General features: G+C 37.2%; 1 protein-coding gene across 1 annotated transcript; it reads left to right on the plus strand.

Moving 5' to 3' along the window:
* The first annotated feature begins 8,062 nt into the window (after positions 1 to 8,062).
* LOC149176735 (gamma-glutamylcyclotransferase 2-1-like) lies at positions 8,063 to 11,459 on the plus strand. Its single transcript, XM_089423169.1, has 10 exons — positions 8,063 to 8,291; positions 8,396 to 8,448; positions 9,167 to 9,287; positions 9,391 to 9,467; positions 9,677 to 9,733; positions 9,836 to 9,892; positions 10,017 to 10,060; positions 10,186 to 10,257; positions 10,876 to 10,955; positions 11,072 to 11,459. Exons 3-10 carry the CDS (start codon positions 9,179 to 9,181, stop codon positions 11,245 to 11,247), a joined length of 672 nt encoding a protein of 223 aa, XP_089279295.1. The 5' UTR covers positions 8,063 to 8,291; positions 8,396 to 8,448; positions 9,167 to 9,178; the 3' UTR covers positions 11,248 to 11,459.
* The last annotated feature ends 1,477 nt before the right edge of the window (positions 11,460 to 12,936 follow it).

Genomic DNA, 12,936 nt, shown 5'->3' on the forward strand with positions numbered 1-12,936 from the left:
CAAACTACACGATCCCATCTCCCTTGCATTGGAGGAATCTTAAATTGCAAGCACTTATGCATGATGTGAGTTGTCTTTGTTTCTTTTGTTTGCTTGCATGTCACAATCAAGAGTCTGCTTATGCTTCAAAGTTTCACGCAGCATCACAGAATGCTATGATAAGTCCACAAACTGCTTGTCATGCACTTGTACTTACTTATGTCATGTGAGGACTTTGAAACATGAAGTGTGGTTGTCTTCATTGTTATATCTTGCTTGCTTGGTGGTTCGCACGACTGGGTTGCTCATGGACCAAGCCTTCACCAACATTGGTCAACCAATGCATTGGCGGCTGCATTGGAAATATCACTTCACATGATTAGGCCCATGCACCATCAGTGTAGGAGTAGGAGTAGTGTTTTCTTTCAGTCAGTTTTCTTGCAAGCTTGTTTGCTTACTCGCTTTTTTATGTGTTTGTTTGCTTGCTTGTTTGCTTACTCGCTTTTCTTTTATGTTCTTCTGATCTTGATTTTCTTTGTTGTTTGTTAGTTCGCTTGTTTCATTCATAGGTTAGTTTCACATGAAACCATGTATGACTCTTGAAACAAGCTAGGTGAAGTACAAGAGGGCTTGTACAACTACCACTATTTGGTTATCTATCATCTTTCCTCTATATGAAGAACTTGTTACTTTTAGCCTGTGATACATTGAAGGAAAATACGTATTGTTTAAAGTCAACCTTGGTGAAAACACAACGCTTGTGTGCTAACTAGTGTCACCTTCTCTAGTTGGTTTTTTTTTAGTTAACCCTTGTCAGCTCAGTCAAGTAGAGTAAGGTGAGGGGAAACCTTAAGAGGCATGTCAGAGATACAATAAAATAATTCTCTGCTAGAACAACCTCTTCTTCTCTCAATAAGTCAGGATCCCTCTTCCACCTTTGAAATGAATAAGTGCTATGCACAGTTTAAAAAAAGTGGAAAATGAAAAAATTCAAAATGAAAAAATTCAAAATGAAAAATGAATAAGGCGAAAGAAGAGAAAGGCTTCCTATGTAGGGAGGTGATGCAAGTAGTTCTGTCAGGGTACTAACCAAGCTCGCACGTAGCGGAGCCATGCTTGTGTTCCTATGTGACTCAGCTAGGGTACTGTCCAGGCCTGCTAGTAGTAGAGCAACACCAAAGATGAAACTAAGACTCTAACGACTATACTGCTTGTGCACCAATATACCCCTCAACCCCAATTGAAACAACTCTGTTGACTTGGCTTGGAATGTGTGTCAATTGACGAAGATCTTAGCAGATGCTACATCTTACAATCAAGCTAGTGTGAAGCCAAAACGAACTGAGAACTGAACAATACTTCTGAAGGTGTTAGACTTGCCTTTCACAAACAAGGTCCATTTAAAGAGCTGGACTTCTACCAGTGTGTCGCCAAGTGTTGTAGTGGCTACAACCACCCTCCAAAATTTTCCCTTAACATCGTTTTGGAGCCTCCCTACCAACCTTTCATAGCACCTTGACTTGCTTCATCAAGTACACAAGCTTCAGTGTTTCTCTTACACAAAGGCAACCTGTTGATCACAACTTAATGCATTCCCTTCACAGGCTGACCACCCAAACTTTATCCAGCTACAAGCTGAGTAGCTCCCCCAAGAAATTGTGCATTTCTGGAGGGAAACCAACCTTCCCTCCAGAAATTATGCAATCTTGTTTGGTAGCCTACTGGGCTCTAGGATTGTGCAATTCAGCCAGTCAATGCTCACAGTGAAAATTACGCAATTCTGCAAGTCAACACTCACAGTGAAAATTGCGTAATTTTCCCCAATAGGGCTGCTCAACCTAGAATTTGCGCAAATCTTGGCAGCAGTCAGCTGCTCTACCTAGAAATTGTGCAAATCTCGTAGGCAGCTAGCCCAGCTCCCAGCCAGAAATGTACATTTCCTTCAAGTAGTTGAGGAGTTGCATGCATGAGAAATTTGGTTGACCAGTTCCACTCAAGAATGAGGAAACTTGACTTGCTTGCATAGCTTTCTTTTTCTTGAAATAGAAAAAGGAAATATGCAAAAGGCATCCCATGATTCAGGGAGCTATTTTTAGTAGTTAGAGGTTACATGCAAATTTATTTTAGAAACTTTCCTCCAAGTGTCGGTTTTTCCTAGATTTGTGGCATATGAGTCATGAGCTGAAAAATTATTTATTCGATGCTTCAGAACTCATTCTTTCACATCAATCTTGGAGCTCTAACATCCCACATCAAATCTAGGACTCTTCGACACATCCGGCTCAGCTATTCACGGGTAACTGGCCTCAACTTGTCTTTTTCAACATTTTTGTCGCTTTTTGTGTGTTCGCTTGTCTGTGTGTTGTTTGCTTGATTTCTTTGAATGATTTATGCCGCTTACATGTATACTAGCTTGTCCTAGATATGTTTCAATTTTTGTTGTTATCTCACTGTTGTCGCATGCATGAAACTGTTTTTCACAAATGGTCGATGATTCGACAACTCGCTTCACCCACATGCATGTTGATCTGTTTACTGAATCTTTCATTCATGTTTGCATACATTGTCAATCACTTTTGCTCTCACTTAGTGTCACAATGCATTCACCGTCATATTTTCTTTCAGTTTCATGTCGGCGAGTCTGGCCAACCTTGGCCCAGACTCTTCCTTCACTGAGACAGCATTACGTAATCTGGGGAAGGAAGGTTCTGTCTTCCTCTCCAAAAATGTGAATTTTTTCCCAACACTATCCTCCAGGACTATTTTGCGCATTTCTGAGGGACAGTGACTGTTGGCCCAGAAAATTGCGCAATGCAATCCCTGAGCCTATAGTCACTCCTAGCTGGAATTGTGCATTGTACAATCCCAATAGCCAGCAGCCAGTCTGGATTGTGCATTGTGCAAATTCAATAGCTAGTCTTGCCTCCTAGATAGCCCAGACTGACTTTTGTGCAGTTCTGGTAGCTAGTCACTAAGCCTCCTAGAAGAAATTGCGCAATCTTGCCCATCGATTCCCCAGGTATGTGTTGTTTCATTCCTTAAATTTCCTTTGGTTTTCACAGACAGATTTCTTTCCATGCATGTTGCTTGCCTCCAGATCTTTCAGGAGTTCATCTACCTCTTAGAATTACTGGATAAATGGCCTCCAAGAGAGTAGGATCACAGGACACTGATGGAAATGCAGCTAGAGCAGCAGTTGAGCGAGTGTCCTCTAGTCTACCGATCTATGAAGATACAAAGTTGTATCTAGACAGGAACATCAAACTAAAGTGGCAAGATGTTAATGAAGAATTTGCAGGCACTTTTGAGGAAGACCTCGAAGACTATCAGGTGTACGTGAACATTCACAAGTCCAGCTTGTACCAAATTGAATGCAGATATCCCGTGTTCCCATGCATGGACATGATACACTGGATCATATCTCACATTGATCACGAGACATTGACATTGAGCAGTGTCAGTGGGACGAAGCTTGCGACCTTCTTGACACGATATTATGATGAGATGTATTAGATGTCAGAGCCTGTGACTGTCATGAAGACTCCATTCAGCTTACCCAACAACAATGCTAATTCTAGAGACGTTCTAAAGAACTGGGTAAAGGAGTCAGCTCGATTTAGGTTGGCACCCAACCAGATGTAGAAGATGAAGATACTCCAGAAGGCGTATCAATACTTGGTAATATTTTCTTGTTGATTGTATGGCCAAGCAAGAACAGAAACCTTCCCACAAATTCGGGTCATCTCACTCGAAAAACTGGCTAGAGAAGGAAAACCATGTAACTGGTCTAGCATGTTGGCTCATCAACTGAAGGAACAAGTAACGCAAAGGCTCAACAATCACTTGGAGGTATGCATGCAAATATTTACATCTTCGCCTACATCTTAGATGCAGTTTTTGCCCGACAAGAGTTCCCGGTTTTGGAGTGGGCATGGTCACCGGTGGAGACTGCTGTGAACACATATTTCAAGTTGTTTTCTGAATCCAGCTTCATAGGAGTAATCACACGGTTGTCCGATCATTTTGTCACCCTTGTGTACAAGATGATATTCGAACAGAATCCACCTTGCATGTCAAATGAAGCGATGGAGGCATTGATAGGCATTACAGATTGGTATGTCTCACCGTCTAGTACCTTCATCCAAATGTTCAGTGTAGAGAAGCCTCTGCATGTTTTACCAAAGTTTGCCTTAGGCGTACTTGTCATGCAGGAACTAGCATATGACATCTTAGCAGGATTGATAGCTAGACAGCACTAGAAGAAGAAGGCACCTTGGCCCGCTCTTCCATTGTGGATTGGGTTATATGAGATCTGAAGTATCAAGCAAAAGGATGTTGAAGCGGAATAGAAGAAGAAGTACCCACTTAACCTCCGAAGTTACAATCCGTATGACCCACATTGCATTGTGAAATATCACTGCACGAGAGTCCAGTTCAACTGGATCCATGGGGAATTTCATTGGGATGAGGAGGACCCATGGATATATTGCTACAATTTTCCCAAACCCAATGAACAGGTCGGATTTGTTGTGGAGTGGTTAGTGAAGCAACATGAAGCAACATCACGGAGAGCAATAGTAGCAGCACTAGCAGTAGTAGCAGCAAAGGCAAGCATACTAGTGTGCGACAATGGTTAGAGGAAGATTGTCAATCGCATGGAGGAGGAGCAAAGCTACAAGTTTCGAGCAGATCCACTTGTAGAGCAAGAAGCTATGGCTATAAAGGCAAAGAGGCACTAGTGCGACAAGAAAATTGCAAGAAGGCAGAGGGATAAGAAGAGAATGGAAGAGACAGTGAAGGAGATGCATGAGCTAAAAGAGAAACTTTGGAAGGAACAAGATCTATGCAAACAGGAGAGGGAAGCGCAGCAGTAATAGATACAGCTGGGGGTGCAACATGTGAAAATAGATGAAGAAGCTCCCATACAAGTAGTTGATTCATCAGAACAGTTGGAATCATGTAAATAGGGTGAACCGTCACAAGAGCAAGACTTCTCTCATGAGATAGAACAAGCACTTCAATAGCTGGATGCAGACATGGAGCAAAAAGAGTTGGAATAGGACATTGACCTCGTGCCTCAGCACAAAGAGGTCAACTCACTTTCTTCAATGCATCCAGATGATGATAAATTCCCAAATGACCAAGGAGGAACAAATATCCTTGGTGATCAGCGGGAAGGAGAAATGCACAACATCTCATTTGACGAATCTCATCATAGAGTTGTGCAGTCTCATAGAATGTCAACTCTGTAGGATCATACATCTCCTATGCAAGTTGAGGAACAAGTGATTGTGATTGATGTGTTCAAACATCCAGCTGCCTTGCTTGATGCAACCAGAGTGTATGTCAAAACCACTAGCTCAAGTGTTCTCTTTCTAATAGCTGAGAATGAGCGAATGGCGAAGGAATTACAGATAGCCAAGAAAGGAGGAGACTTTGTGAAAATTTCCACCCAATCTGAAGTGAAGAAGGCAATACTAGATGAAGTAGTGTCCCTTGACAAAGTTATGTGAGCATTGTACTCCAAGTTTGGTACCGTGCACAAGGTAGTCGTCCATCTCAACGGATGGCAACAGCGATGTGCTAGAAGAGCACGTATCTTGATTGCATTATTAATCTATATAGCCCCTCCCCTCCCCTTGTGGGTTTCCACCCTTTCTTTCATGATTCCCTCCCCTCGTCTCTCCTTCCCCCACCTTACCCTCCACATCACCCCCTCTCCCAGCCACCTCTCCCACCTTCGCACTTCCCCCCCTCCACCCGTCCTCCCAACCTCCCTATCCCCATCACATCTATCCTCTCTTTATGTGCCCCTATTCCCCTCATATATCACGTCATTAGAGTATATCCTTTCCCTCTCGCTCCACCTGTGGTTGCATTCCTCAACAAGTTGATACACTTGGTGCAGTGGAGAGGATAAGTGTGGGAGCTCTGCAATCCACTCCTCATTTCCAGATCTGTAGTAGGAGAAAGCAAGCTATTACCATGTGAAATATCTCAGAATGAGTGTCGCATTTACTCCCTCTAGGTTGGAACAGATGGTTCGCATGAGGGAAGGAGAATTTACATAAGGCTAGAGTCATTTCAGACATTAGGACAATCATGGTGGAGCATTGGGATCCCGGAGGTAAGCCTACAATCTTTCAATTTCATATGAAGCTTCAGCTTGGAAAATACTATAAATGGTGGCATAATAGTCTTAACTTCTACAATATGAAAGAGCTCGACTATTTCTTGTCAGTCGCTAGTGCAAGAACCTACTGGCAGAGTTGGGGTAGTTAGGTGATGATTTTGGCTGTGGAGGGCAACCCCTTCTCATAGGCTGAGGAATGTCATCATCTAGAGAGGGTGTGAATTACTGGTGAGGGTGTCATTTTATGTTTGGTTGAGCAAGGAGAGTCAATTGTTAGTGAGTGGCATCAGTTTTGCTATTGTTTGTTCATCTCATGTGCTATTGGGTTCTTTGTTCCTTTGGGTCAATTAAGACACTGGGATATTTTCAAGATGAATCATATTCTCATAGAAGATTCGGACTCTGGCTCTTAGGGAAGCCATCATCCACGCTCGGATAGGAAGGCGGGTTGTGCAGAAAGGAGGTGGGAGAAGTGCCCACCTGTGGCAGCATACACTCCTCCTAATTGTGGGTCTTGTGAACGAGAGCACTTAGAACTTTGGGAGGGCTTAGCAGATCTCCAAAGGTGTCTCCAGCAGTAGCAAGAAGATGTGTACAAAATGCAGGAGAGGCAATTTGAGAAGAATGAAAAGATTCGATAGTTGGAAGACGAAATCGACGCTCTACGCAATCAACTCAAGGAACTCCAAATCAAATTGGCAAGGCAGAACTCTCAGATTGTGGAGGAAACCACTGGAATTGATTTGAATCGTCATGCTGCTATGCATGACTAGTGTGTTGTTATGTTTGTTTCTGTATGTCGAACTTTAAATGGATTTTGTTCTTAAGGCAGTTATGTAAGGTATATACTCGTAATGGATTTTGTTCTTAAGGCAGTTATGTAAGGTATATACTAGTAATCATGTAATAGCTCAGTCGATTTTTGTAGTTTTGGATGGAAATTGGGTTTGGACAACTATCTACATACATCAATGCCCATGGATGACAATGTACATGAATTGTAAACCTCCCAATATTTTTACCGCAATCGAATGCGGATTAATAACAAAATACTACTCTTGACTGTTAATTGTTTATTTATTTATCCTATACACCTACTTTTTTCCTTAACATACACCTACTTCAACACCTAATAAAGTCTTGTTCCCATTTTCTCTATCAAAATAATGTATAAAATCTATCATATTTAATAAAATAAAATAATTAAATCTTTATTTATATAAAAGAATGAATGAGAGTAACGTCTATTCATGATTAGATAATGGGGCGAGGTGAATAAAACTTTGGAGCGCACCGAAATATGATAGCACTATTGACATAAAGAAATGGAGGGGAGAGCTCTTGCCAATCATTTGAAGCGTCCTTTGGACGCTATTAAGGGCTTTATTTAAAAAATGAGATAAAACTGTACCATAATATAATGTATTTTATATTGGAATGGTGACAATTACACTTTTATTGAAGAAAAGCAGTCAGAACCCGTGCAAGCCAACCATGATGAGACAGATCTGTCAAGCTGTTAAGTTTGCAACAGTGAGAAATTCAGTGTGAAGCATTCACGAGTTTTCTATATATATCTCTCAGTAAATCCAAATTCAATCTTTCAAAATAATAAAATTTATATCTTATCGTACTTTAATAGTATCAACCTCAATAGAGATCTTATGACTTCATTCCCATTAAACAAAAATTTCTATTTATAAATCAACATTCAATTAAACAGTGAGAGTGATGGTCATAGTTTACTGTAAAATTATGAATGGTCCCCAACTTGTGATGAGATATTATCAGAACCCAAAACAAAATAAGTATATGCTGTCATCTAAATGCATGCACCCTCTCAAAATCCGAACGCTTTGAAGGTTGACTGATGTCGTTAGCACTCTTCCAAGTATTCCCGACATCAAGATCAGGGTCACCGATACTGAATGCCCATAAGATTCTGCTTTTCGTTATGCATGAATATTACTTAAGGAGAAACCCATAGTCTCGGATTGGCTTGAGAAGAGCAGATACTCTGTGAGAGCCTCCCTTGCAGTACCAACTACTGGGGATATTGATATCTCCCCATCCTGCGATAGTTGTCACTGAGTTTTGTCTGCAGGCTCTGAATATTGTGTGGCCATTGGTCTTTTCAAACTTTCGTTCTACTCCTCTCCGTCAGACTCTGTAGTTTCAGGTTTTTCACTTAGGCTGCACTGGACTTGTTCGTTTGGATTAGGTTTTAATTTTTCTCACTTGGATTCCATTAGCTTATAAGGCATCCTTATCTTCTGACTTCAGCTGAAGCAACAAATTGCAGATTCATTCATTCATTGCGTTGGAACGTTTTATAGGTAGGAGGGAGTGTTGAACCACAATTTTGAATTAGCTTTGCAGTTCAAATCAGTTTTTTGAGAAAAAAATTCCCTATTTTTTGTTTTGGGTATGATTAGAGGAATTGGTAACGGGGTGGGATTAGGATCACCACTGCTCCAACATTTAAATAGTTAGAAGGCTATTGCCAATTGAGTTATTTTTAAGACTTTTTCTGATTGTATATTTATAATAATAATATTTTTTATTTAAAATTTAAAATTTAGTTCGTTAATTGGGGTTATTTTTAGTGGTTGAGTGTAATGGTTGTTATTTTTTGCATCTAGGTTCAAATTTTGGTTAATGACATGATTAATTATAATACTTTAATAACTATTGTTGTAATGGCTTTAGGTCCTATAAATGTTGTTGTATTGGCTTCCAGACTTATAATTTTAGCTAATAACATAATTAACTATTGTTGTAATGTATTAGCTTCTAGACTTGTGAACTCTTTAAATGTGTATAACTTACTCGACATTAAATTGATGTAACCTCTAAGCTCAGTTGTTTGATTATTTTTACAGTATACGATGTATATGCTCTGGTCCTCTAAATATATGATCTCAAAAAAATAAAATACATGTACATTGTTCTCGAGCAATCTTACTCTGTTGAGTTTTGTTTTTACAGTGAAAATGGTTTAGCATTTGGGTTCTTCTCAGGCTCAAATTTTAACCATTATGTCACTTTGTGTAGAGATTATTGAGAATGGTGCTGTGGGTTTTTGGCTATGGGTCCATACTGGCCAACCCAGGCTTTGAAGCGGACGAGCAATATGTTGGATATATCAAGGGCTACCGGAGAGTTTTTGATTTAGGTCCGAATTTCTAAAGCCTTTTAATCACATCATTCAATATGTAAAATGTGGTCACTGCTGCAATGGTTTTTTTAATGGCGTTTTCACCTCGTGCTTTTTGCAGCTTGTACTGAACACCGTGGGACTCCACAATTTCCAGCTCGGACCTGCACATTGGAAGCACAGGAGGGAGCAATTTGTGTAAGAACATAGAGTATTTTAAGACTGACGTATATCTTCTGAGTATATACCATCTTTACATTGAAGGGAATACTAGATATCTTGCAGTAAGCAGGGCATGTAAAGGGTGTTTGAACACTTCAAATTTGTCACTTGAAAGGAATAGTTCTGCATTTTCATTGTTTTTTTTTCTGCAAGTACTTACACTGGTTTTGGGTCCTTATTTTTAGTGGGGTAAAGTCTACTGTGTGAGAGGAGGACCAGAGAAGGAAAAGTTGGCTGTGGAGGTGAGGTAGCAGAGGGAGACAACTCTTTTGCTTTGCATGTTTTTTTTGGCCAATTTATGGGATAAAGGCTAATAAATTTTAACTATAATATGTGATGCTCAGTATTTGGAAAGGAGGGAATGCGAATATGATCTCAAGGCCTATATAGATTTCTACACAGTAAGATACTCTGCGGTGCTCCATTTATATAAATCACAACTGCGAGACATTTTTGGATATATATAAAAGCTAGCCATGACTTTTTCATAAAATCTCTGATTTTCGGTGGTTTTGTTTATTGTAGGAGCAAGGAGAATCTGCACTCCCATTTCAGACTGGAGTCTTAGTGTCAGTTCTCAGCAGATTTGATGTCATCATAATCTTAATTTCCTTGAGAGCAGCTTCATATGCATAATAATATTAGGCTTTTTAGAGAAAATGTTCAAATTTATTTGTTTTGTTCTCCATTGTAGATTCATTTCAACTCCAAACAAAATCATCAACCGGTACTATCTAGGCCCAGCCCCACTGGAAGAAATGGCAAGGTATATTATATTTATGTTTATTTATATTATATTATATTATATTATATTTATGTTTATTTATATTATATTTATTTATTTCTAGAGTTGTTTTTTTTGTTTTTTAAGTATAGTGAATCTATAATTTGTTGGAGTATTTTAGGTAAGGCTAAATTCAAATTTAACAGCTTCCATTATAACACCAAAAATATATCTGACATCCCATAAATTGGATCTAAAAATTTATCAAAAAACACATATAATAACAATGTAGATGCAAATAAAAAAATAACATAGAAGTCCTAAAAAGCAATAACACCCTCTTATTATGAAAAAGAAATAAACATGTCATAAACAATGAAAACATTAGTTAATTTAATTTCAAAATATATTACATAAAAATCAAATGCAGTATTGGAATATGTTGAGATGTTTCTTTCTTTATTAGTTTGAGATGTTTTCTTTCTTTTCAATTTTAAATTTCTTTTCCATTTTAGATGTTGTCAAGGAAAGAGCCCGCTTATATTTCTAATTAGTATGTATTTCTTAATTGCCCATAAATATGTCAAAAACTTATGACTTAGAACCAGAAAAACATAATAACTCAAAACCTAACCAATCGAAGTCATGCCTTGTATGCAGGCAAATTGCGAACGCTGTAGGTCCATGTGGGAATAACCGGGACTACCTTTTCCAGTTGGAACAAGCCCTGGTCAGGCTGGGTGAGTTTGGCTGTTGACATACTTGCCCTTCAATACTTCATACCTCCATGTCTGTAATACAGTGTTTCTCTATAATTACAGTGAAATTAACTAATTTTGTTTTCACAATGTCACAGGCCATGAAGACAATGAGGTGATCAAGCTTGCAAATGAAGTGAGGAGAATTCTAGGAGAGATTTCCATCTATCACCATGTGGTTCTTAATAACTTTGACCTTCCATTTCCAAGAAATGAAGAGGTTCTTAATAACTTTGACCGCCCACTTCCAAGAAATGAAGAGGAAGTTCAGTGATTATAGCGTGATAGAGGCCAGTTACAGTAATAGTTACATTCCTTATGAGCAATGGTGATGGATAAACATAGAACTTCAACTAAATCAGTTCACGTTATTTTATTTTTTTCAAATGATCATGTTCTAATATGGGCAATGTAAAATTTATGAAGGCAATGGTCTAGAATTGTCCAAAGACAATGTTTTCTACAGATTTAATTTTCTGTTTTCTTAACCACTAGCATGTTAAGTTGATTAGTTGTAATCAACTGGCCATAGCGCACGCAGGATGGATATCCATCCGAGAAACCAAGTATATTATATTAATTTTATGACTCTGGTTAGTGTATGTAGTTCAAATGAGTTTTCTTTATCTTGAGGAGTTTTGGACAAATTTTCAGTTTTTCCTTTCACCAAAATCTTTAACTTCTATTGATAATGTGTTTAGCAAATGTATCTGTAGAATAAATTTGAGTGAAGTTTGGTTTTGTATATTAAATTATAATATAATTAGTTAATATAAATGAAATGGTTGATAAATTTAGATACATATTAAAACACTTTCTTTATCATATTTTATATATTTTCAGAATTAAATTAAAAAATCATAAAAATTAATGAAATTATAATTTTATTTTAAATTATCAAAAATATTTTAAAAATATATTTTTGCAAATAAGATATAACAATTCAAGATTAAAATTTCATAAACACTGTATTTTTCTAATTTTTTTTCTAAAGATGACTATGTATAAAAATTAGTGATCAAGATAATTAAGGACCGATATAACTTCGTCTAAACATTTTTAAAAGAACATATATATCAATTTTATTAAATCATATTAATTATACCAAATATAAATGTAAGTTTACAATAATGATTATATGAAAGTTGTTAGTTAAAATTAGCAGTTATAGCAGATGTATATATATTTGAATGGAGGTTTAAGAGTTTTAATTTAATTATCAATAATTATTGGGTGGATAGTAGGGATTTATTCTCTATAGAATATTTTAGAATATTTTTAGTAGTATTTATAAATCAAAGTTGAGATTTATCTATAAAGTAGTTATGTTATTTTTTCTCTTAATTAAATTGATTAATTAAAAGAAGTGTTATATGAGCGAGTGCATATGAATCGAAAAATAAATTGTAGTTTTTTTGACATATAGTAGTGATAAGCCAATGTATTGACTTATGGTATTGTAATAAGGCTCATTTATAAGTTTAGTACCAGGGTGGTCAAGTGGAGTGAACTTCATCATTATGAGTCTTGTTACATGTTTTTTTTTCAATGTATATATGTTTAACTTATATATTAGATTTTTCTATCATAATAATAATAATAATGTTATAATTTAGTTAAATTTTATGATTTTTTTAATTTTAGCAACATGAGAGGTATGATGAAGTAATTTTATGCTTGTTAAAGATTGTTGTCTATCAATATCATCCATTTAATTTATATGGATGATCTTTTTAGATTTAAATAGAAATATTATTTTGTAATATTTTAAAATAAATCATAAATTTCGTCGAGATTAATTTTATAAATATTATGATATTAGAGTTGACATTAAGGTTTGAATTTTAACAAATCAATTGATATTATTTTCATATTAATGTATCTCCCTTGGATACCGATGCTCACAAGCTTTCCAACTCGTTATTTTAGGTTTATGTCCCTTGTTTGTCTTTTATTAAGTGCA

This window comes from Pinus tabuliformis, chromosome 4_1 (genome assembly GCF_031772625.1).
Source record: "Pinus tabuliformis cultivar Carrire ecotype Pingquan chromosome 4_1, CPIR1, whole genome shotgun sequence".
Classification (NCBI taxonomy): Eukaryota; Viridiplantae; Streptophyta; class Pinopsida; order Pinales; family Pinaceae; genus Pinus; species Pinus tabuliformis.

What these genes read in the sequence shown, in the direction of transcription:
- LOC149176735 (XM_089423169.1), top strand. Translation starts at nt 9,179, where the DNA reads ATGGTGCTGTGGGTTTTTGGCTATGGGTCCATACTGGCCAACCCAGGC. An exon ending in CCTATATAGATTTCTACACA is followed by an intron (nt 9,893 to 10,016) that starts GTAAGATACTCT and finishes TGTTTATTGTAG; the next exon opens with GAGCAAGGAGAATCTGCACT. An exon ending in TTTCAGACTGGAGTCTTAGT is followed by an intron (nt 10,061 to 10,185) that starts GTCAGTTCTCAG and finishes TCTCCATTGTAG; the next exon opens with ATTCATTTCAACTCCAAACA.